Genomic DNA, 25538 nt, shown 5'->3' on the forward strand with positions numbered 1-25538 from the left:
GGAAGGAAAGGGCCAAAGCATATCTGCTGGAAGTGAGGGTGCCTGTATTATACCAGGGCAAAATTTTCCAGCAAAATTTCCCAAACTACAAAGAAGGAAAAGTCCCAAAAATTTGAAGAGTGTTACAAAAGGGGGATAATAAAGGATACCGTTTATCAGTGCAACACTGGCCTGTGCATAACGTATTGCTTCACAGCGTACCACACATCTATGGAAAATTTTATTATTTATGCCATTTTTATACCCTCTTGTTATGCCCTGATGTGCTCTGTACAGATTACATATGCCAAAAACTGCAAACAAAACTACTACCAAGCAAAATCCATGCTCCAAATGGCGGTCCTTTCCTTCTAAGCCCTACAGTGTGCCCAAACAGCAGTTTACGTCCACATGTATGGCATTGCCATATCAGCGAGAACCCGCTTAACAATCTACGGGGTAAGATTCTCCAGTGGCACAAGCTGGGCACAACGTATTGCATCATCCACTGCGTATTATTTCTGAAAAACACCTGTGGGGTTTAAATGCGCACTACACTCCTTTATAAATGCCTTTGGGGGTGTAATTTCTTAAATGAGGTCCCTTTCTTTAGTACATAAGGGGTTTTGCAAATGCAACATGACGTTCGCAAACCATTCCAACAAAATCTGCTCTCCAAAAGTCAAATATCACTCCCTATTTTTCATTATAACAGCTAAATTTTAATTAATTCAGCAAAAAACATTTGGGGTCAAAATTCTCACTGTACCCCTAGATTAATTCCTCCAGGGATTTAGTTTCCAAAATGGTGTCATTTTTTGGGGTTTTCCACTGTACTATTACTAAAGGGACTCTGCAAATGTGACATGGCTCCCAGAAAACCAATCCAGTAAAATCCACATTCCAAAAGCCAAATGGCGCTCCTTCCCATCTGAGCCCTGCCGTGTGTACAAACAGCAATTTATGACCACATATGGGATAGTTCCGTACTCTGGAGAAGTTGATTTACAAATGTTTGGGCTCTTTTTCTAAGTTATTCCTTGTGGAAATTAAAAACATTTGTGCTATATCTATATCTTATTGGAAAAAAATATATTTTTCATTTTCATGGCCCAATTTTAATAAAATCTATGAAACACCTGTAGGTTCAAAATACTCACTGCACCTCTATATGAATTTCCTCGGGGTGTAGTTTCCAAAATAGTGTAATTTTTTTCCCCTTATGTTTTGGCACCACAAGACATCTTCAAACCTGACACGGTGCCTAAAATATATTCTAATAAAAAGAAGGCCCCAAAATCCACCAGGTGCTTTTTCATTTCTGAGGCCTGTGTTGCAGTCAAGTAGCACATTAGGGCCACATGTGGGGTATTTCTAAAAACTTTAGAATCAGGTAATAAATATTGACTTGTGTTTCTCTGTTAACACTTGCTGTGTTAGAGAAAAAAAAAAGCATGAACATTGAATATCTGCAAAAAAAAAATAATGAAATTTTGAAATAATCACCTTTACTTTGCTTTTATTCCTGTGAAATGCCTAAAGGGTTAGGGAACCTTCTAAATGCTGTTTTGAATACTTTGAGGACTGAAGTTTTTAAAATGTGGTGATTCATGTGGATTTCAAATACACAGGACCCTCAAAGCCACTTCAGAACTGAACTGGTCCCTAAAAAAAAAATAGGTTTGAAATCTTCTGGAAGATGTGAGAATATACTGCTAAACTTATAAGGCCTCATGCACACGACCGTGTTCGGTCCGTGATATACGGTCCGCATGTCGGCCGCTTGTCCCGGACCGTACAAAGTACAGGGAGCCGGGCTCCTAGCATCATACTTATCTATGACGCTAGGTGTCACTGCCTATCCACGTAACTACTGTCACACACTAAAACATGATTACAGTACGGGACAGTAGTTCCGCGGACAGGCAGTGACCCCTATCGTCATAGATAAGTGTGATGCTAGGAGCCCGACTCCCTGCACTGTGTTCGGTCCGGGACATGCAGCCGACATGCGGACCGTATATCACGGACCGAACACGGTCGTGTGCATGGGGCCTAAGCCTTGTAATGTCCCAGAAAAAGAAAAGAATGTTTAAAAATAGATGCCAACATAAATTTGACATATGGTAAATGTTAACTGGTAACTATTATGTGTGAAATAACTATTTGTCCTACAAGCAGATACATTACATTTTAGAAAAATTCAAATTTTTCCAAACTTTCTCTAATGTTTTTTACAAATAAACACTGTAACGACCAAATTTTACCCCTAACATAAAGCACAATGTCTCATGAGAAAACAATCTCACAATCGCTTGGATTAGTAAAAGCACTACAAAGTTATAACCACTGAAAAGCGACACAGATTGGAAAAATGAGGCTCTGTCAGGATTCGGAAGGTCAAAACTGGTTGCAGCGGGAACGGGTTAAGATGCATTTCATCGACAAATATCATAAGATACTGTATTGCAGACGCTAACAATGTATTTTTGTTTTGATGTGTCTCTTCCTGCATTTAAAACGAACCAATTAGCCAGTTTATGATTTTTATTTTTAGGCGTCAAATGTAAAGCCACAGAATACAGTAAGATGAAGAATGCATTACTGGAGTCACAGAACCAGAGATATGTCAGAAAGGAAAATGAGAAGGAAAATACAGACAAATTTGGCCTAAAGAAGACTTTGGTTGACCAAATGTTTAAGTATTTTGATGAAGATAGCAATGGACTGGTGGACACTAATGAATTATCTCAGGTGAATCATTAATTCCTGTAAGGCTGCTTTAACACCGCAGTATTTTGGTCAGTATTTTGCTTCAGTATTTGTAAGCCAAAACTAGTATTGGGGCTAAAACATGCAACTTGAACATCTCTGTGTAGGTTTCTCCCCTGATTTTGGCTTACAAATACTCATGCAAAATACTGTCCTAAATACGCCCCCGTGAATGAGGCCTTACCTAAATGTCTATGTACAAATCGTTGGTCTTTCAATGTCACATATCTTGATTTTTACAAAGTGTCAGATAATGTACAAAATTGGTTGGTATATAAATTGAAAATGCTGGGTCTAAAGTAAAATGTGAGTAAGTGGGTAAATAACTGGCTCAGTGATAGAAAACAGAAGGTGGTTATTAACGTCACATATTCAGATTGGTTCACTGTTAATAGTGAAGTACCACAGGGGTCAGTATTGGGCCCTATTTTTTTTCTACATATTAATTTAAAACCTTGTAGAGGGATTGCGCAGTATAATAAATATTTCCGCAGAGACTACTAAACTGTGCAAAGTATTGTACACAAAGGAGGGCAGTATTAATGGATCTGGATAAGTTGAGCAGAGTAATGGCCAATGAGATTTTACACTGATAAACATGGAAAGGGAAAATATATGCCAAAATTACTGAGTAAATGGGAAAACACTGGGTAAAACTGACATAGAAAAAGGCTTATAGTAGGAATATAGTTGACAGCTAACGTAAAGCGACCCTCTGGTTCTCTATGAAACTGTTACATAATAAGGGAAATGTATATTTAAAGTACATGGAGCCCCCCTTTTTAGTGTGTCTACCAAAGACCTGTGGTAGAAATGCTAAAAAAGGAAGGCACCAGGTACCTTAACTGATACACTAGCCCCTGCTCTCAGATGGACCAGTGCTGATGAGGTCAGCATTGGAAGACACAATATAGACACGGTGCTGACGTCATCAGTGCTAGTCCATCCGAGAACAGGAGGAATTGTCTCAGACTACCAAAGCACAGTGTGTTTAGGAGAGACTGAAAAGCTGCCAGTCATTTTATATGAATGGAAAGGGCACCGGAATCTGCAGATCCACGGTATAAATCCTAAAAAGGAGGATACTAGGTCATTAAACTATACATTCCACATATCCTGTAACATTTTTATAGAGAACCGGAGGGTCACTTTAACTGTAGCAACCAGTGTCATAATTACCAAGATTACTTATTCAAAAACCCATTGATTCTTTGCTACATAAACAAGTATTAATGACTTTACAATTTCGGGGGTCACATTTTAAGGCTTCTAATTAACCCATATGGAGTTTAAACAACAGAAACATGATAACATAATGATACAAGAATGTTCTTGTCCCTAAGACTACAAAATGTCATGATCACTTGTACTCGGTGTGATATTTAATGTCAAGTGCTGCAGGGAGTTATTTGTTTATCGGATTCATTCTGGCAAACAGATTGAAACTGATCCATATTTTACAAAACATGTCTATCTGTGAAATAAATAAATATGATAATGTAAAAATAAAAATGTTGAACAGATTAAGACTTTGTTTTGCTAATACAGATACAATGTATCCGTTCCGACTAGAGATGAGTGAATCAATTCTACAGTACACTAACCAAAAGTTACGAATGTCTCAAAAGTTTCAGATTTTAGCGAATCCAAAACTTTTGGTAGTCATCCGGCACAAATCTCTCAAAATGGCGGCTGCCATTTTACAGATCAAAAGAAAACAAAAAGACAGAGAAGAAGGGTCACATGACCTTGAGCAGTGGACTGGTGGGCATCCCCACTATGCCTTGCAGGCAGTCTTCCCTCTAGCACAGCCAATTATGAGGAGTATAGGTGCAAGTCACTGATGACTCGGTAGATGACAGTCATATGGGTCATAGCTATTACAAACAGCCCAACCAGGAAATGCTGCTGCTTTGTGGAGATATAGAGAGGAGAAACAGGACGTTAGGACTATCTCTGATTACAGCGAGTGAGAGATAGTAAAACACAGAATACAGATAGATAGTGGATTAGCGTCATGAGTGTGTTTCATAGTGAGGAGAAGGAAATAGACCGTTAGATTTGCAATATTTTGACTGATAGAGAGATAGATAGATAGATAGATAGATAGATAAATTATACAGAGCGATAGGAGTCAGTTAGTGGAAGTGTGTTAGGTAGGCAGGCATAGGCAGCCATTGCTGTGAGTAATTGCTGCTGCAGCTATATAATTCATACATTAATTTGTGAATCACAAATTTTCATCACATCATACAAAAAACTTCTACAAGAAGAAGACCCCAGAATGTCATACACGACTTTTCAGGGCAATCAGGGCACTTTTGTTTCGTAAATAATTTATATGGACCAAATCAAATCTGACAGCCGGTATGATAGAATTAGACTTGAAATTAACTTTGGGAGATTTGCTTATCTTTAGTAATGACTTGTCATGATCTTTTTTAGATGGACATTCGAGGGCCTAACATTGCCCCGAAGCTTTCCAAGATTAATGCCTGTTAAATTGCTGCCTATGCATGTTTAATGCACAATAATATAGCATCATATAGAAATATGACATTCCATTATAGTTTAATCCTTTTGCTGCCAAGGGTTTTTGGACATTTCGTATATCTGGTAGCCAGGACAATTTTCACACTTTTGACACGTGCAAATAAAACTTAAATAACAAAATTAAAAATCATATTAAGACTCCCAAACCTATATATTTTCTGCAAGTCGACAACTAGCACATTCAAAATGCCACTCTGCACTTTTTACACACAGGCACCATCATGCAATTTTGTGTCAATGTTTTTTTTAGTCATAAAAAATTCAGAAATAATTGATATTTGTGGCTAAAAGTGTGTCACACATCCTAAAAATAAAATATGTGCAGAGTTCATACATACCAATTATGCAAATCTTCGCCTACACAAATCTAAAAAAATAAATTGGTTTTAAGCTGGAAATATAAAAATAAATAAAAAATAACCTATAAAACACAAGGATTACACACCTTGAAAAGTGAATGCACCCTAAAACCCAATATATTTTCTGAAAGCAGACAACCTGAAAATTTCAGTTGTCTTAATGTGCTGCTTAATGTGCTGCTGCTCCTTCAGATGATTCAGTGACAAACAGGAATATTTTAAAACATTAAAACACACATTTCCGCTTAAAACTTACATAGAAGCAGAGATTTACACACAAAAGACAATATAAAAATAATAGACCAAGGTGTGCATAGCTCATTTATACCACAAGTGCCTACATGAGCAAAAGCATGTGGTATAGCTCTCAGAAACGCTGAAAGAAAGGCCATACGATATTTGGCCATCACCCACAAATGTGTTAAAAATACATACTCAACACAGAAAACAGATACTATGCTACCGAAATAAACATTTTTGGAGAGCAAACGATGTATAAAAATACAATTTAATGATTTATGCACACGACCACCTTCATGCAACTTTGCATCAAACAGTGATTGATGCAAAAAATAAAAATCAACTTTGCAACTAAAATGCATACTCAAGCAGACGCCTTTTGTTTACCTGATGCGGTTTTCGTTTGTAGGAACAACTAATCGGTTTCTCATTGAAGACAATAGGAGATTTGTTACAAGCTTCTTTCACACTGATACAGATGCAGAAAACACGTTGAAGTCAGCGTGAAAATGTTGCCATATAAACAAGACCTAATCCAGAAAACATAATCCATCGCAAATCCCTAAACCTAATATAATGCATTAACTAATACTTCCATCAGTGAATGAAAATGTATTTTCTGACTGCTAAAAAAAAATCTTTTCTATCCATCAGAAAAGTATTAGACATTCCTCACTAGTGATAATCCTCATCGCTATGACTGTAGCATGTAACAGGTACCACTAGAGAAGCAATCTGCAGATTTTACTCTAAAGATCGGGTGAGGACAGGATAGGAACAGTGTTCAATGTCTGAACTTTAATAATGTTTGAGTGTGTGCGATTGTTTGGTGCAACTTATTTGATTCCGCAATCTGGGAGCTGAGAATCATTGGGATCATGGAGTCAATAAACAGCCTAATGAGTACCTGCTCATCCTATCACTCTTTTTCTAAAAAAAAAAAGTGTGCTCTCTGATTTATAGGTGTGGATAACTTAAACAAAAGTTCATGTTACCCCTCCCTTAGAGTCATGTACAGCCATACAGGGACAGGAGGAGAATTGCAGATTCTTCTCCTCTCCCTGCATGCTGTGAACAGGTCTCCCACTAGCCCATTCCTCTCTTCCTTTCCACACCGGATGAAGTGAGAGCTATTCAAGCAAAACAAGACTTAGGCTCTATTCACATGACAGGTTCCGGGTGTCGGCCGATAAAAACTGCCATTTTGGACCGTTTTTCTTGGCCGTTTTGCATCCTTTTTGCATCCATTCCGGGCCGTGTTTCTGTTTCTTAATGGCCGATTGTGACCCATTTTGCATCCGTTTTTTACTGTCCGTTTTAAAAACTGATACATTTTATTTGTCAATTTTTTGGGTCCCAACTAACTAAAAACACCCACAGAAAGGTCACATGATCGCCCAGTCAACATTTTATCTTGCTTTCAGAGTATAGAGAGCTTTGTCTGATCCCTCAGCTTCTTTACATTGGTTTCTAGCTTTTTCTCTGCTATTTTTTTTACTTGCTACCATGTCCTCATAACCATTGAACTATGTACTGCAGCTTTGGCTGATTTCTCGGCAATTCGGACAGCAATCGCAGATGTTGATGCCCTCTGTAGATAGAGCCACAGTGACCCATGTAGAGAGTGCCACACAGCCCCCTGTAGATAGTGCCACAGTGCCCCCGTAGATAGTATCACAGTGCCCCCTGTAGATAGTGCCACAGTGCCCCCTGTAGATAGGGCCACAGTGCCCCCTGTAGATAGTGCCACACATGCCCTCTGTAGATAGTGCCACACAGCCCCCTTTTAGATAGTGCCAAAGTGCCCCTTGTAGTTAGCTGTGGCCGGGGATTTTGCTTCAGGAGTTGCCCCTGATGTCACTGTCCATATATGGATAGTGACGTCACGGACTCCATCTATGAGCGGAATCCCCGGCCAGAGGCATTCTGCTCCTACAGAAAGCTACAGTGGCGCTATCTACAGGGGGGGGAATGCCATCTACAAGGGGTGCTATCTACAAGGGGGCTTTGGAACTACCAACAGCAAAAAATATCTCATCCTCCTCACATGCACTTCACACGGTGCGAAGAGGTAGAGTGCGAGCAGCATAAAGCACGGCCATCACTCAGATCACATCCAAGTGACGGCTGTGTTTTACATGGCCCCATAAACATCTATGGGAGCCGTGCGGCTGTGAGAACGGCCCAAAATAGGGCATGTTCCATTTTTTGACGGCCCAATTTACTGTCTATTGTTTTTATTGCAGCCATGTGACGGCCTGTTAACTTAACAGCTGTCACATGGCCGACTATTCCTGCCATGTGGATAGGGCCTTAGATTGCAGCTCTAGCTGCATCCTATCCGGAACTAGAGCCTTTAGAATGACGGGTTGTCGTGAGAGTTGTTCTCACTTTAGCCTGCTCTAGCTCAGACTGGATTACTTTTTAACTACACACAAATTATTATTTCAGATAACCGTACAGTCAACCGTAAGGCAAAATATGTTACAGTCTACACTATAAAGATTGATAGGATCCATCTCATACCGACCCCATTGTCTAGATGTTATATACAGTACAGATGTGTTCAACCTTACCTTTGCTTGTAATTGGTTAAGGACTCCAATTTAATACAATATTGTGACATGCTAGCAAAACCCTTGACAGACTGCAATTCCCATCGCAAACACTGGTTGGCCACACATAGGCACATAAATACCATAGATATCTCGTCTATGTCATGTTATTTTGTTTTGTTTAACCCGTTCGCACTCAGTGACGTACTATTCCGTCGTGCTAAGTGCATCGTTCGCGCTCAGCGCCGGAATAGTACGTCGCGGGAGGAACAGCCATTTCGGCCATCTTCCCGACACATACAGGAGCTGTGACAGCTGCTGTCTCATACAGCAGTTGCCTCAGCTCCTCCAGCGGGGACAGATCATTGTGTACCCGCTGATTAACCCCTTGGAAGCCGCGTTCAATAGCGATCGCGGCTTCTTAGGGGTTAAGCTACCATCGTCGGCCCGCTACACGATAGGGGCCGGCGATGGTGGCAATGGCAACCGGACGCCTAACAATGGCGTCCGGCTATGCCATCTATGGAAGCCTAGTGGGTCCTGTCAGTGAGTAGCTGACAGCTCTAATACACTGCACTACGCGTTTAATGCAGTCTATTAGAATAGCAATCAGGGCCTCCTGCCCTCAAGTACACTAGTGGGACAAAGTAATAATTAAAAAAAAAGTTGTGTAAAAATAAGGAAATAAAAGTTTTAAAAGTAACAAAAGTAAAAATCCCCCTTTTACCCTTATCAGTCCTTTATCATTAATAAAAATAAATAAATAAACAAATAAACTATACATAATTGGAATCGCCGCGTCCATAACGGCCTGAACTACAAAAGTATTTTGTTATTTATTCCACGCGGTGAACACCGTAAAAGAAAATAATAATAAATCATACAAGAATCACAATTTTTTGGTCACTTCACTTCCCAAAAAATGGAATAAAAAGAGATCAAAAAGTCACATGTACCTAAAAATGGTACTAATTGAAACTACAGTTTGTTACGCAAAAAACAAGTCTTTCTTGATGGAAAACAAAAAACTTTATTGCTCCTAGAATAAGGCAACACAAAAAGTAAATGATTTTTAATAAAAAGTATTTTTTTGTGCAAACACAATAAGACATAATTGTCATAATCGTATCGCCACGCAGAATAAAGTGAATATGAAATTTATAACGCACGGTGAACGCTGTAAAAAATAAAAAAACAATAGTAGAATTGCTGTTTTTTAGTCACCACGCCTCTTAAAAATAGAACAAAAACGGATCAAAAAGTCGCATGCACCCCATGAAAGCTAAAATGAGTTCCTCAAGGGGTCTAGTTTCCAAAATTGGGTCACTTTTGGGGGGTTTCCACTGTTTTAACACCACAAGACCTCTTCAAACCGGACATGGTACCTAATAAAAAGGAGGCCCCATAATCCTCTCGGTGGTCCTTTGCTTCGGAGGCCGGTGCTTCTTTCCATTACCGCACTACTGCCACATGTGGGATATTTCTCAAAACTGGAGAATCTGGGCAATAAGTATTGATTTGCTTTTCTCGGATAAAACCTTCTGTTTTACAGAAGAAAATTGAATAAAAAGGATTTTCTAACAAAAAAATGAAATATGTAAATTTCACCTCTACTTTGCTTTAAATTCCTGTGAAACACCTAAAGGGTTCATAAACTTTCTAAATGCTGTTTTGAATACTTTGAGGGGCCTAGTTTCTAAAATGGGGTGTTTGATAGGGGTTTCTAATATATAAGCCACTCAAAGCCACTTCAGAACTAAACTGGAACCTAAAAAAAATAAAAATAAAAAGAGGCTTTTTCTTATACCACACCCCGATGTACCGCATAGCCCTGTCCAGGATGCGTTATGAGGCAATACTTTGCTTCTTACATTGTACTGATAATGAGCAGTGCCCACCCCGAGATGACCCCAGTTTTGACCGTTTGTATAAACGGAGACACCTATTAGACCATTTCAGTGCCCAGTTTTCCAAAGCCCCCAGAATGCCCCCCCCCCTTACTGGGAATTAATGCAAAAATTGTATGGGATTTGGTGCACCCACTGCTGGACCAGAGTTACCACCTCTACCTGGATAATTTTTATACCAGCGTCCCACTCTTCAAGTGCCTCGCTTCCAGAAGTACTGCGGCATGCGGCACTGCTAGAAGAAATCTGAAAGGCCTCCCTAAGACTCTGCTTTGGCAAATACTCAGAAGGGATGAAAACAGGGCATATTCTAGCAGCAACATATTGTGTGTCAAGTACAAGGACAAGAGAGATGTCCTTGTATTGACAAAAATATATGGCCACACCAGTACCCATGTACCTGTACGAGGTACCAGTACAGAGACCCCCAAACCAGACTGCATCCTGGACTACAATAGGTACATGGAGGGGTGGACATGTCAGATCAAGTCCTGAAGCCCTACAGTGCCATGCGGTGTGGTATAAGAAGCTGGCCGTGCACATCATACAAATGGCATTGTACAATGCGTACGTGCTACGTTAATGTGCAGGCCAGACGGGAACCTTCCTGGAATTTCAAAAGGTGGTTATCAAGAACCTAATCTTTAGGGACCAGGAAGGGGGGCACCCAGTACTTCTGGAAGCGAGGCCACACGCATCGTACCAGGGCAACACTTTCCAGGAGAAGTTCCCCAAACAGGCAAGAAGGGAAAAAGTTAAAAGAGGTGCAAAGTCTGCTATAAGAGGGGGATAAGGGAGGACACAATATATCAATGTGACATGTGTCCCGAAAAACCAGGGCTCTGTATGAAATTGTTTTAAAATTTATCATACATCCCTTGATTTTCAATCTACCCCAGTTTTACTTACCCTGATGCACTCCGCACAGCTTATCCCCCTTATCTTTTCCTTCTGAGCCCTGCTGTGTGCCCAGGCATCTGTTAACAGCCACATGTAGGGTATTGCCGTACCCGGGAGAACCCACATTACAGCTTATGGGATGTATGTCTCCGGTGGCGCATGCTGGTCACAATATATTGGACAGTGAAATGGCATATGTGTATAGAAATTTGCAAATCTCACTCTGCACCATCTGCTGCGCATTATCTTTTACACAATACATATTGGGTCAAAATGCTCACTACACCTCTAGATTAATTTCTTAAGGGGTATAGTTCTTAAAATGGGGTCACTTCTCGGGGGTTTCAACTGTACTGGTACCTCAGAGGCTTTTGCATACATGACTTAGCACCAGAAAATCCCCAGTAGGCCAAATGGTGGTCCTTTCATTCTGAGCCCTACCATGGGCCCAAACAGCAGTTTATCACAACAAATGGGGTACTGCTGCACTCAGGACAAATTAGGTAACAAAATGGGGTAAACTGGAAGACACTGGGAGACCATAAGCACGACAAACGATGGGTAACAAACAACGCTCTGGCAAAGAGCAAGAGGACAGAGCCCTTTTTATAGCCCAGGGCTAGATTGCAGACTTCCTGTAAAAATGTGCGCACTGGCCCTTTAAGGCCATGCACGCGCGGGCACGCGCGCCCGCTGGAGACACTCGAGGTCCGGAAGTGAGTTCCGGCACCTCACAGGAGGACGACCCTGCAGCGAGGTAAGATGTCCATGGCCACGGCCGTTGAGGTTAACGACCGAACGACGGACTGTGGCCATAGACGTTACAGTATCCCCCCTCTTACGCCCCCTCTTCTTGAGACCAGAGTGGGAGAGAAGCTTCCTCATGAGGACAGGAGCATCGATGTTCACCTCTGGCTCCCAAGACCTCTCCTCTGGGCCGAACCCCCTCCAATCCACTAAATAAAATGTCCTTCCTCCCACCTTCTTGGTAGTCAGAATCTCCTTTACTACGAAAGTCCCCGATGAGCCGCCAGGGGCCACTGAGGAGCTAGGAGTCCTGTAGTAGCGGTTCAGGACCACGGGTTTCAGCAAGGAAATGTGAAAGGAGTTAGGAATCCTGAGGGTAGGGGGGAGCCGCAGCTTGTAGGATACCGGGTTGATCTGTAGCAGGGTTTCGAAGGGTCTGAGGAACCTAGGAGCAAATTTGCACGACGGCACCTTCAGCCGGATATTCCTAGAAGGCAACCAGACTTTAGTCCCTGGAAGGAATTGCGGAGGCGCCCATCTTCTTGTATCTGCCTTTCTCTTCATGCGGTCCACCGCCAACAGGATAGAAGATCGTGTCTGTTGCCATATCTGTAGAAAGTCCCTGAAGGTAGAATCGGCTGCAGGCACCTGGGACATAGTAGAAACAGGAAGAGGTATCTGAGGATGTTGGCCGTAGACAATGAGGAATGGACTTGAAGTGGTCGACTCACTGGTGTGGTTTATTATAAGAGAACTCTGCCCACGGGAGCAACTGCACCCAATCATCATGGCGCCTGGAAAAAAAGTGACTTAGATAGTTCTCCATAATCTGGTTAACTCTCTCGACTTGCCCATTGGACTGGGGATGATAGACCAAAGAGAAGTCCAATTTTACACCGAGGAGGCCGCAGAGTGCTCTCCAAAACTTTGAGGTGAAATGGACCCCTCTGTCCAAGACAATATGCAGAGGCAAGCCGTGCAGACGGAAGATGTGTTGTAAGAAGAGGTCAGCCAATCGCGTAGCAGACGGCAGGGCGGTGAAGGAAACGAAATGAGCTATTTTGGAAAATCGATCCACCACCACCCAGATCACACTGCAACTCGCAGAAGAAGGAAGATCCGTGACAAAGTCCATAGCGACATGTTGCCACGGCACAGGCAGTGGTTGGAGCAGGCCGGAAGGTCTGGAGTGAGCAACTTTATTTGTTGCGCATACCGTGCATGAGGAGACAAAGTCCATAATATCTTAGGGCAGCGTGGACCACCAGAACTGACGGGTGATTAGATCTTGGGCCTTACGAGCACCCGCGTGACCTGCCAGCTTAGAACTGTGACCCCAGTGAAGAATTCTTCCTCGGTCAGCCAGACGTACAAAATGTCTCTAACTTGCAGGGGATTCACAGAGAAGATGCAGGATGGGTCAATAATATGCTGTGGAGATTCCATGGCGTCTTCGGTTTAAAAACATCCTGAGAAGGCATCAGCCCTCACATTCTTGTCGGCAGGTCGGTAGTGGAGTTCGAACCGGAACCGAGCAAAGAACAACGACCACCTGGCTTGTCGAGGATTCAACTGCTGGGCCGTCTGTAAGTAGGTCAAATTCTTGTGAACTGCGCCCTCCATTAGATGTCTATAATCCTGCAGAGCCAGCTTGATGGCCAGTAACTTCCGGTCCCCAATCAAGTAGTTGCGCTCTGCGGAAGAAAACAGCTTGGAATAGTAGCCACATACCACAGCCTTGCCTTTCGATCTTTTCTGGAACAACAGTGCACCAGCACCAACCGAGGAAGCGTCCACCTCTAACGAAAACTGTAGGGATACATCAGGATGGTGCAGAATGGAGGCAGACGTGAAGGCTTTCTTTAAAGATTCAAATGCGGCTTCAGCCTCCGAAGTCCACATCTTGGCATTCATACCCTTCTTAGTGAGGGTGGAGATAGGAGCAGTCAAAGATGAGGAGTTGGGGATGAATAGTTGGTAGAAGTTGGCGAATCCTAGGAAGTGTTGTATGGCCCTTAAGCCTTGGGGGCGTGGCCACTCCAGGACAGCCTTTACCTTTTGGGGGTCCATCTTGAGGCCCTGATCGGAGATAACATAGCCTAGGAAGGATAGAGACTTCTTCTCAAAAACACACTTCTCCAACTTGGCATAAAGGCTATTCCCTCTTAGATGGAGCAACACCTGGCGGATATAACTCTCATGAGTTATTGGATCTGGGGAAAAAAATCTAAATGTCATCGAGATACACCACAACACAAACATAAAGGAGATCACGAAAAATGTCATTGACAAATTCTTGAAATACTGCGGGGGCGTTACACAGACCGAAGGGCATAACTAAGTATTCGTAGTGCCCATCACGAGTATTAAAGGCAGTCTTCCATTCGTCACCTCGATGAATCCGAATCAGATTGCAGGCCCCCCTGTAGGTCTAGTTTAGAAAAAAAATTGTGACCCCCGTATGCGATCAAACTGTTCAGAAATCAAAGGCAGGGGGTACCTGTTCTTCACCGTGATCTGGTTTAGGCCTCGGTAGTCAATGCAAGGACGTAACGATCCATCTTTCTTTTTAACAAAGAAGAACCCCGCTCCGGCCGGGGATGAGAATTTACGAATGAAACCCCTCTCCAGGTTCTCCTTAATGTAGGCCGACATGGACTGGGTCTCTGGCAGGGAGAAAGGGTACACTCTACTACGAGGAGGAGACGATTCCGGAACCAGGTCGATCGGACTGTCATATGCCCGATGTGGCGGCAAGGTCTCAGCCTCCTTTTTATTAAAGACATCGCAGAACATGGAGAAACAAGAAGGCAACCCTATCAAAGACTGAAGAGGAGCAGGCTGTGGCGACTGCATATGGCCCAGACAGCGGTCAAGACACATCGGACCCCACTGGAGGACCTCTCCAGAGTTCCAATCCAGAACAGGGGCATGCAGACGAATCCAAGGCAAATCCAGCAGCATGGGGTTGACGGCCTTGGACAGGACGAACAGGGAGATGAGTTCAGCATGAAGGGCTCCCACTTGGAGTCTCAATGGCTTGGTTACGAACACAACTGGGTCCGGCAATGGCAGTCCATCCACTGAGGCAAGGATCAGCGGCCTTTCAAGCGGGATAGTAGGCAACTGTAGGAGTCCACAAGGTCCTGGCAGATGAAGTTGGCTGAAGAGCAGGAGTCCAGATATGCGAAGACCTGATGGGACCTCTCGCCAGCAATGATGGTTACGGGAATGAATAGTTTGGAAGAGAGTTCTTGATTCAATGTGTTGACGCCCAGGGTTGTCTCTCCAACCAAACATAGGCGCTGGGTTTTTTTGGCTTGTAAGGACACAGACGCACTACATGGCCAGCGAGGCCGCAATATAAGCAAAGTCCAGAGGTGCACCTGCGCTGTTTCTCCTGGACCGATAATTTTAGTTGGTCTACTTGCATCGGGACCTCGGGAAAAGCAATAGAAGCAGGTAAGAGGGGTTGCTGAAAGTTGGGCGCCAGTCTAGGGTGCCGACGCTCCTGACGAACCTCATGAGATCTTTCCCTCAGCCTTATGTCTACCCGAGTGGCAAGCAGAATCAAGTCGTCCAAGGCAGAAGGCAGGTCTCGAGCAGCCAGTTCATCCTTGATCTCGGACGACAGGCCATGCCAATAGGATGCCACGAAGGCCTCATTGTTCCAGGATAGCTCTCCTGCCAGAGTCCGGAACTGGATTGTATACTCGCACACGGAGGTGTCCTCTTGGCGGAGGTGTCCACAAACTCCTGGAAATCTCGGGTCTCGGGGCCCTGATGTTCCCAGATTGGATTAGCCCATGCCAGGGCCTTGCCAGTCAGGAGGGATATGATGAATGCGATCTTGGCTCCATCTTATGGAAATGCTCGAGAGTGCAGGGTAAAATGAATGTGGCATTGGTTCAGAAACCCCCGACAAGCACTGGCGTCTCCATCGAACCGAGAGGGACATAGCAGCGAGAACAGAGGATCCGGACATGAACTGCCAGGAGGAGTAACAGGAGGATCGGCTTGAAGGACTTGCATAGAGGCGGGAAGAGAAGCAACTAGCGTCCCTAGCTGCTGTGCCATAGAGTCCACTGCCACGAGGAGCTGATCCTGCCTAGCAAGAAGATCCAGCAGATCCGCCTGCATGGCTTGGGAGGGTGCCAAGCCCTTGAATTGACCAGCGGAGTCCATGGCCAAAGCGTGCTGTCACGATGTGGGGTGTGGACCCACTGGGCCGTACTGCGTAGCGGGATGGCAGCTGGCCAAACAGGTAAGTACAGAGTTCAATTAGTTCAGCGAGGGTACCTGAGGCAATCGTAGGCAGTAGCGAGGCAGGCACGTCCAGGACCAGGCGGCGGGAAGTCGTCAGGTGAGGCGTAGCAGATCAAGCGTAGACTGTAGCACAGCACGGCTATAGCACAGCACGGCACTAGAACTAGGTAGCACGGAAACAGGATACGGGATACAGGGGCAAGGTACACTGGGAAACTGGAAGACACTGGGAGACCATAAGCACGACAAACGATGGGTAACAAACAACGCTCTGGCAAAGAGCAAGAGGACAGAGCCCTTTTTATAGCCCAGGGCATCCTGGGCTAGATTGCAGACTTCCTGCAAAAATGCGCGCACTGGCCCTTTAAGGCCATGCACGCGCGAGCACGTGCGCTCGCCGGAGACACTCGAGGTCCGGAAGTGAGTTCCGGCACCTCACAGGAGGACGACCCTGCAGCGAGGTAAGATGTCCATGGCCACGGCCGTTGAGGTTAACGACCGAACGACGGACCGTGGCCGTAGACATTACAGTAGCAGGGTGTTCATTCACCTACCAGGTTACCCTGCTACCATATCCAAGGGTATAGTCCATAATAGAAGGTAGGAGCAGCACAGTAAGTCTAGACCTGACAAGGGTCAATAGGTTGCCAGCCTCCAGGAATCCGACTTGTGGATCCCAAAAAAGTAGACAATTCAGAAGAGGCAGCATTCCAGATAGAAGTTCACAACAAAAAAACGGTTTTTATTCACCCATATGTGAAGAGGATGCAACGTTTCAGCTGCTCAATGCAGCCTTTGTCCAAGGGTATAATATTCTAATTTTATATCCTATAATGTATAGTTAGATTGTGTTTGACTATAATTATAAAATAATAAAAAGATAAAAGTCCAATATGACATATGTTGTGAACAGATAGATGTATTAAAAACATGTCAATAGGCATATAAAACACACATATTTAAAAGTTGGAAAAATTGAGGATAATGTATAATTTATCTGTACATTAGGAAAATTATTGTATAATAAATAATAGCAATTTTTTTTTAAAATAACACACAACTCATATCAAAAGGAAGCCTAAACTACTGAATGATAAACACCAATTGTCGTTACATGACACTGAGTATTTTGTAAAACGCTATGAAATATAAAATCACTTACTTACTTTTTCTTGCAACTGTATATTTAACATTAAATCTTCTTGTATGGTTTAATCTTTGTTTAGTTTCTCTTTTTAAATCAAGTGTGACCCAAAAGTGGTGACCACCTTCTTCTATGGATTAACAAATCCAGGTCTAACCTACCCCTATCTGTAAATATATTACAACATGACATGCAAAAAGAATAAAAATGTCAGGTCTCGATTCCAGCCTCCAGCAACTGCTCCAAAAATTTTCAAAGAGAAAACACAGAAACTTCCACGTAGCATATTCCATTATCTCATTATCTTCTTAAACTAGTTCATATATACTGTACATTATATTAGGTACTTGCATTATCACTAATTACCTAATACAAACCTGTTACCAAATTTGTTCTCTTTGTGAGTATTAGCAGTGGCGTACATAAGAAAGAGGGTCCCAAAGCAAAAATCTAAATGGGCCCTCTGTAATAGTTCTGGATATTGCTCCTCAGCAGATAAGGGCATGATATTTTTTTATCCCTTCATGTTTATTTCATGACCCTTGGGCCAATTCCCCATCTTTTTGTTTGCTAACAATGTAAGTCCTCTGTTGATGGTGGTCATACATACTGTAGGTTTTCCTCACCCAGGAACAAAAAGGAATGGACCAGCCAGGGCTCCATGGTCTCCCAACCTGGAATATATGCCCTTGAGTAATAATGTAGTGCAGCTATATTGAATACGAATTAATTCTAATGGTGAAATTGCTAGAATACAGTCAAGGAATTGACAAAGGACTGGACAGATCAGAGGGTCTCTAAGAATGTGTTGTTGGTAACTCAATAGCCCTTTTTCCCTATACATAGTACATTTAATACATATATTGTGATTTCAATACAGTCACCTTATTAGATCAATTGCCCTGCATAATAATAATAATAATAATGTATAACTGGTAAAAGTAACTTCTCCTACTGCTCTGTCTGCAAACCCCTTGGCTTAGTCCACCCATATAGAGATGTACCTCTTTCTTCTCGCTTTAAGATGTAAGATTGTGTATTGAAGAAAACTTTGCAGACAAATATTTAGCACAAACTGTAGGCAAATAAGTTTACTGTTTAAGATGTTACTTAAAGGCTATGTGCACTTTTGAATGGATATTTTTTATTAAATAAATGTTTTTTGTGTTTTTAAGGACTTTTCTAATTGGCTTTTATTTTTATTTTTTTGCTTTTTACGAAACAGCTTCTATGCATCCTGTATACATAATAGCTGTATCATTCTCTCTCAGCCAATTCCATCAGTTGAGCTGAACTTACGGCTCGGATGAGAACGGGTCCTTTGTGTCTCTCACACACAGGATCCACCTTATAGTGATCACAAAAAACATTGATTTAATAAAAAACAGAATATGTATTCAAAGGTGTACATAGCCTTTAAGTGTGAGTTCACACATTTTCACCACTGATTTTGGCACAAAACGTCTGCAAATCCACAGCAAAATCCACACAGGTTACATGCACATGTTGCGGTGGATTGTGCTGCAGATTTGACGTGGTGTTCACCTTTTGCACTACAGTGAAAATCTTTCAATCAATCACATTTTTATTGTGCATTTTGCAATTTTCTATTTGCAGGTGATGAGACAGGAAGGTTTTGGAAAGAATATGTATGAATGTTCCTTATTTGATCTAATAAAATATGATGATTTCAATGTTGATAAACACTTATCCCTGGATGAATTCTACCGAGCATTTCGTAAGTACACTTTATATCTATACTTATGTTATTCAAATTTTCTGTGTGTTATCATAGTATAAGTAAAACTTTTTCATTGCATATTAAATTCAGTTTCTTAGATTTTTTACATAATGCAAATCTGGACATATAGAAAGTTTAATAGATTTAATAAAATTTATTACAAAGAACTAGGAAACATTCTTAAAGAAGGAGTTTTGTTGAAAGTTGCAACATAACATTCAAAATTCTGACAGTTAGGGACAGTTTATACAATTTTGTGTTGTGGGCCTCGCCGCAAAATCCGCCGCAGATTTTTTCCTGCCATTGGCAGGAAGATTCCTTTTCCCAATGGGAGGTTCGGGCAGAATCCACTCGAAGATCAAGCAGCAGAATCCGTGGCGAGTTCCGCCTATAAAATTCCACCGTGTGAACAGGGCCTTAAGCTGCCACTCACAACACATAAAATCACATGCTGAGAAAGTGGAAGTTTACAGTCAGATTCTAAACTTCAACAATCAGAATTTTGAATGCTATGAAATTTCATGAACTTATATTTTAAGTGTTTGTTCAATGCCATATTATATCAAATAGTTCTCCTCTGGAAAATAAGAAAACTGCCTTTGTAGTGCTAGACAGAATCCTACCCTGTACTGATGAGGAGCAACAACTGAAACAGTGCTGTCTACAGATGGTGTCTCTAGTTTGGCTAATAACCCGAGTCACGTTTCAAGGTCCTAGAAAGGGTCAGACAATGACTTATAGGGTAGTCACCTAGTGGCACTAGAGATACAATTTTCTTTCTTGAGGAGTTGTATTTTGCACACTTTTCATTTCCCAGTGAGCATTGTCCTAAAGACGTCCTACCAGCTGAATCCCCACAAGGAGAATCAGTACCTTCCAAGAACATATGGTGTAATTAATAGAAAGCCAATGTCTTTCAACATTAAAAATAAACCGTCTTTTGTCTTTTTTTTTTTTAATTGTGAAAGTCATAAAGAAAAAGTTACCTAGTCTATATCCATGAATGTGTTTCTTGTAGCTGGATAAAAACCAGGGCTGGGGCGGGGAGTGTTTTTTGCAATTTATGGATTAAAATAAATTCTCTGATTTTACATTTTCTACAACCAACTGTCCAATCTGCTGGTAATAAGTCCTTTTATTTTGTGCATTTTGTGCATTGGTGAGGGAACAACAGTTATCACACAGGAATAGACTATATGACAGGTGCCCACTGTAACCAATCAGAGGCATTTATGGGTCCATACATTGTCTCTGTAGGCCTCTGATTTTATATAGAATGCATATATGGAGGCATACAGAGGTTATTTTTCTCACAGATTCTGCACCAGAAGAATCTGTGCTCTACGTCTATGGCTCTGTACTAAGGATACAGCTTTGGTAATGAAATTCACGACAATGACGAGTCCTGGAACAGTGCTGACGGCTGTGTTTTGGGAAATATCAGGAAATGCTTAAAAACTGAAGACTTCTCATTAAAAAAGGCCTGAATTACATCATTTGCTTGACAATGCTCCGTCACACAAAACTTGTGATCTTTTGGAAAGTTGAGACTAAAGTTGCTTACAGCCCCAGTACTGTCTTAGTTTGATATTTTTTCAAATCTGAAGAAACACCTTGAAGCTCATGATTCTGGTCTGATGACAATATAAAATAGAATAAAATGGATGCATGGGTAGGATAATTTTTGTTCTAACAGAAGGAGTTTGATCTGTTGTGGAGTGAAGTTCCCCAACCGAAAAGGTGATTATATTGAAAAATAGACTAGACTAGATATGTGTTTATATCAGTTGAATGAGCAACTCAATATAACTTTTTTATATTAAAAAATAAAGAGTAGGGAGCCTGACGTTTTTTCATCTTGTAAAAGCCATGGTAGTATTTTGGCGCATATCAAAATATGCTATGGGAGCTGGCGTTGTGAATGAATAAACACAAGGCCGGCTCTATGGTAGCAGCACCTGGCCCACACAGCTTCCATGTATTAATCAGATTGTTAGAATAACTTAACTGCTTATTATAGCATTATGTCATTTATAGTTAAATTATTTCACCACATATTATACTGAAATGTATTACTTTTTAAAGTTTCTGCTACGAGATCGCGTTCCTACAATAAAAAAAAACAACATGGCAAACATCAAACTTTAAAAGGGTAACTAAACATCTAAAAAACTTCTGGCATGTCATAGTAACATGTCAGAACTTTTGATCGGTGAGGGTCTGCGCAATGATAAGCAGAAGCACTTAGTTTCTGACCGGCTTTTATCGGAAAGCCCAGCAATATGGTGAACAGGCTCAATAGGCCGCTCGCGGGAACAAAAAAGCGGTATGTCCTTTCTTGCCACTGTTCCCGCCTCTGATCTCCCATGGAAATCAATGGGAGGCATAAAAAATTTGCGGCGCTCGTTTCTGAGCGTTTTTCACTGCATTTTTTGCCCTTGGGTCTTGCATTAGCTTCAATGACCGCAGGCTGAAAAATGCAGTGAAAAAACGCAGAAAAATAAGTGCAGGCAGTTCAAAATATGCCTCACAATTCCTGAAGGAAATCTGAGGCAGATTTTTCTGCCTGCAAAAAAACTATGTGTGAACAGGGCCTAAGAATACTTAGGTCTCTTCAATAGGTATGGTCTAAAAAGTCACAGATTTACACACATAGAGATGGTATAATATGCTAGTCAAGTGATATGAGATAATGTGAGCTTACATAGTTAAGGCTGTAGATTGTTAAAGCAATTTATAGATAAGTGTACATGTTTAATTGGACTCTTATCAAGCTCTAGGTCATGATACCCCGCACCTGGGACGCACATTCTTTAATAGATGTCAAGTGACATATATTTTATATGACATATTCATTCCAGTTTCGAGTGTGTGATAAAGTTTGACATGAGTTTGCACTGCCAAAGATGATTTTTTTTTAATATAAATACTTTCATGTCGTTGGTTTTGATGTTTAGGCCTATGTTTTGCAATAGGCAGTTCTGTCTTTTTGTCTTAAAGCATAACAATGAGAATGTATTCTTGCCTTTCAGTTCTGTGCAGTTACATGCAGATCGCCCTCAAGACATTTAACACTGATTCAAAAAAGTCCACTTAAGTCTGTCAAAGTATTCGTTCCTGCCTGTGGCTTTAGAACATGTGCAGCTTAACTATAAATAGTGGATTTTGTTTTGTGCTTGGGTTCTTCCAACGTTGGACAATCAATTGACTTCTGGCACAGCACTGTCTCAATTGTAAAATTCTATATCTTAATGATGTTGTGTCCACAAAGTTGGTTTCAGTATGGCCGCTTTCAGATGAGTGTATTTATAAACGATCCTAATATGGACATATTACAGAAGATTTTGTATCAGTATGTCATTAGAATATGTCAGAATACATGTGAGAGAGATTCCAAATACCATTCCTGTGCCAGGGGATATCAAAAGAGAGCTGCAATAGTTCTGGGAGAGCTTTACAGTGCCATAAGGGTGTGTGCCTAGTGAAGCCAGTGGAGTAAAACATGTGCTGGGACACATCCCACACCAGTAAGTTCTGATTCAGGATCGGGTGGTCACATAAGTTTCCACCTCTATGTAGTCGGCCACAAAACAAATAATGCAAAGGGTGAGTATAATGGATACTGAATGGTGAAAAAATTAGGGTCTGGACTCTCACACGTAGTGGCGGATTAAGTAGACCATAGGCCCTGGGCTGTTCCACAAACTTAGGCCTCCCTTCCCCACCGCCGCTCTGCCGTGTCTATAGTGAACACCACTTTTTTGTGCGAGCATTGACAAATTGGTGTTACAATTCCCCTTGTCAAAGGGCTGTGTACCTACATACTGACAGTCCCCAACCATCACTGACAGTATCACACTGTTATGGGACACTTCCTCTTGACAATGGGAATGTAAGACACATTTGTCTATTAGTCCTGGGTACACAAAGATATGTAGAATACAAGGATTTCCTACAACAGACATGTCAGGAAAGGGGACAGATCCCCTATAGATCCAGTGACTCACAAGTGACGTCTTCTCTGATGGGAGTCGTTTTCTTTTCTTCTCCATCTGACGCAGACCGTTATTGCGACTTCTCCTAATGAAACATCTTTGCCCATCACTTCTGCAGCCATTTCCAGCCTCTATAGAAACACGCCAATTTAGACACCAAGGCCCAGAACCATACATTAAAGGGGTTGTCCGGGCACAGATCGTTTTTTATACTGATGACCTATCGCTGTGCCCGGACAACCCCTTTTACTTAGACTAATAAATTTGGAACCCAGACTAGATCATTTAATACATACAGACCCAGACTCTCTAAACTATTACAGTCCCCAGACCAGACCCCCTAAACAAATACAGATCCCAGAACAAGCACCCTAAATAAATACAGACCTCAGACAGGACCCCTAAATACAGACCCCAGACCCGACACTCTACATTAATAATGACCCCAAACCTGACTCCCTTAATACAGACCCCAGACCAGACCCCCTAAACTAATACAGATCCCTAAATAAAGACCCCTAAACTAATGCAGACCCTAGACCAGGCCCCATAAATACAGACCCCATAAACTAATACAGACCCCAGACCCCTAAATACAGACCCCTAAATACAGACCCCAGACCTGACCCCTACACTAATAATGAGCCCAGATCTGACTCCCTTAAGTAATACAGACCCCAGTCCAGACCCCCTAATCTAATGCAGACCCCAGACCCCAAAATACAGACCCCTAAATAAAGACCCCTAAACTAATACATACCCTAGAACAGGCCCCATAAATAGACCCCATAAACTAATACAGACCTCAGACGTCAAACTAATACAGACCCCCTAAATACAGACCCCAGACCCCTTAAACACACAGATCCCTAAATATACAGATCCTAAACCCCTTAAACTGATACAGACCACAGACCCACTAAATACAGACTCCAGACCCCTTAAACTAATACAGACACCAAACTTCCTAAATACAGACCAGACCCCCTAAACACAGTCCTCAAACCAGACCCCCTAAATACAGTCCACAAACCAGACCCCCTAAATACAGTCTCTACACCAGTCCCCCTAAATACAGACCCCTTAAACAAATCCATCCCCTTATACTTACATAGCAGCTCAGCTCAGTCTTCTCTATGGAGTCTTGCTGCTGCTCATGGACCTGCGGTCACGTGACCAGCAGGTCTCTAAACAGTAGTAAGAACTTTAGAGATGAGGTCATGTGACCTTATGTCTAAAGGTCCTTTTGTAGGACATATACAATGCCGTTTTGTAGCGTTTTTTTGCCACGATTCGAAGCAGAATCGCGGCAGAAAAGCAACATAACTACATTGTACTTTGGGCAGCCATGTGCCCCCCGGGAGCCTCGGGTCCTGGGCGGCCGCCATAAACGCCCTATGATGATCCGCCATTGCTCAGACGGTCGGCCATGCCCCACCGTGCCAGATGAGACAACTGATTAGCTCTATAGTACCATTTAACACTGGGGAGAGACACACCACCCTCATCCCATGGGATGTATAGACATCGGCTAACTACCCGGGATCTGACATTATTTTATACAAAAGAAGTGAGAATACTTTCGATACGCTGCAATAAATGGGCAGGGAGGTATATGGGAGACTGCTGAAGAATATACAGGATTTTAGGCATATGGGTCATTTTAACTAAACTCACTCTTGCAGCTGTAGATAATAGCAATTGGTTCCATCTGGCAATCTTGGTGCATAAAAAAACAATTAAAGGGGTGATATTTAATGCTTTAAATTCAAAGACTGATCTGGAAATTTGTATACCAATATATGTAATAGGGGTTGACCAGAGGAAGTAACAGGGGCCGATATATCTAATGGTAAAATATTGGATTTAGACTAATTAATGGATAAACCAGACATTGAACCAAAATGTGTCATTATAGAAAGCACTATGTGCAGGGAACCCCAGGGTCAGCGAGATATAACCGGATGTCATCAGCATACATACTGACCTTTTCTTGTAGGGTAGAGAGGTTAAAACCTATAATACGGGGTTCTTGTCTGAGTATTTCAGCAAGAGGCTAAACTGCCAGCACAAATAGTACAAAGGAAAGAGGGCAACCCTCTCAGGTACTTTTATATAAAGGAAAAGGGTACGAAGTACAATAATTTACTGGCAGTTGTGAGGATGGGACAAAATATAATATTTAACCCATTTTATAAACTCTGGTCCAAATCCAAATTTCACAAGGGTTAAAAAAAGGAAATCTCATTCTATTGAGTCAAAGGCCTTAGCGGCATCCAGGGAAACTATGAGAGTGCCGACATCCTCATGAGTGGATTGCAAATTAGTGAACAGCCAGCAAAGATTTATGGCTGTAGCTTTGCAAGGCATAAAGCCTGTC

The 25538-nt window shown here is 42.1% G+C and overlaps 1 protein-coding gene across 2 annotated transcripts in view; it reads left to right on the forward strand.

The window, feature by feature from the left end:
* The window catches only part of FSTL5 (follistatin like 5), a 645404-nt gene that overhangs the window by 377875 nt on the left and 241991 nt on the right, over nucleotides 1-25538 (forward strand). For both annotated transcript variants that reach the window (XM_075860283.1, XM_075860284.1), the window contains exons 5-6: nucleotides 2537-2733; nucleotides 19040-19160. In XM_075860283.1, the coding sequence (XP_075716398.1) occupies nucleotides 2537-2733; nucleotides 19040-19160 (318 nt within the window). The remainder of the gene's footprint in view (nucleotides 1-2536; nucleotides 2734-19039; nucleotides 19161-25538) is intronic.

The sequence above is a fragment of the Rhinoderma darwinii genome, chromosome 1 (assembly GCF_050947455.1).
Source record: "Rhinoderma darwinii isolate aRhiDar2 chromosome 1, aRhiDar2.hap1, whole genome shotgun sequence".
In the NCBI taxonomy this organism is placed as follows: Eukaryota; Metazoa; Chordata; class Amphibia; order Anura; family Rhinodermatidae; genus Rhinoderma; species Rhinoderma darwinii.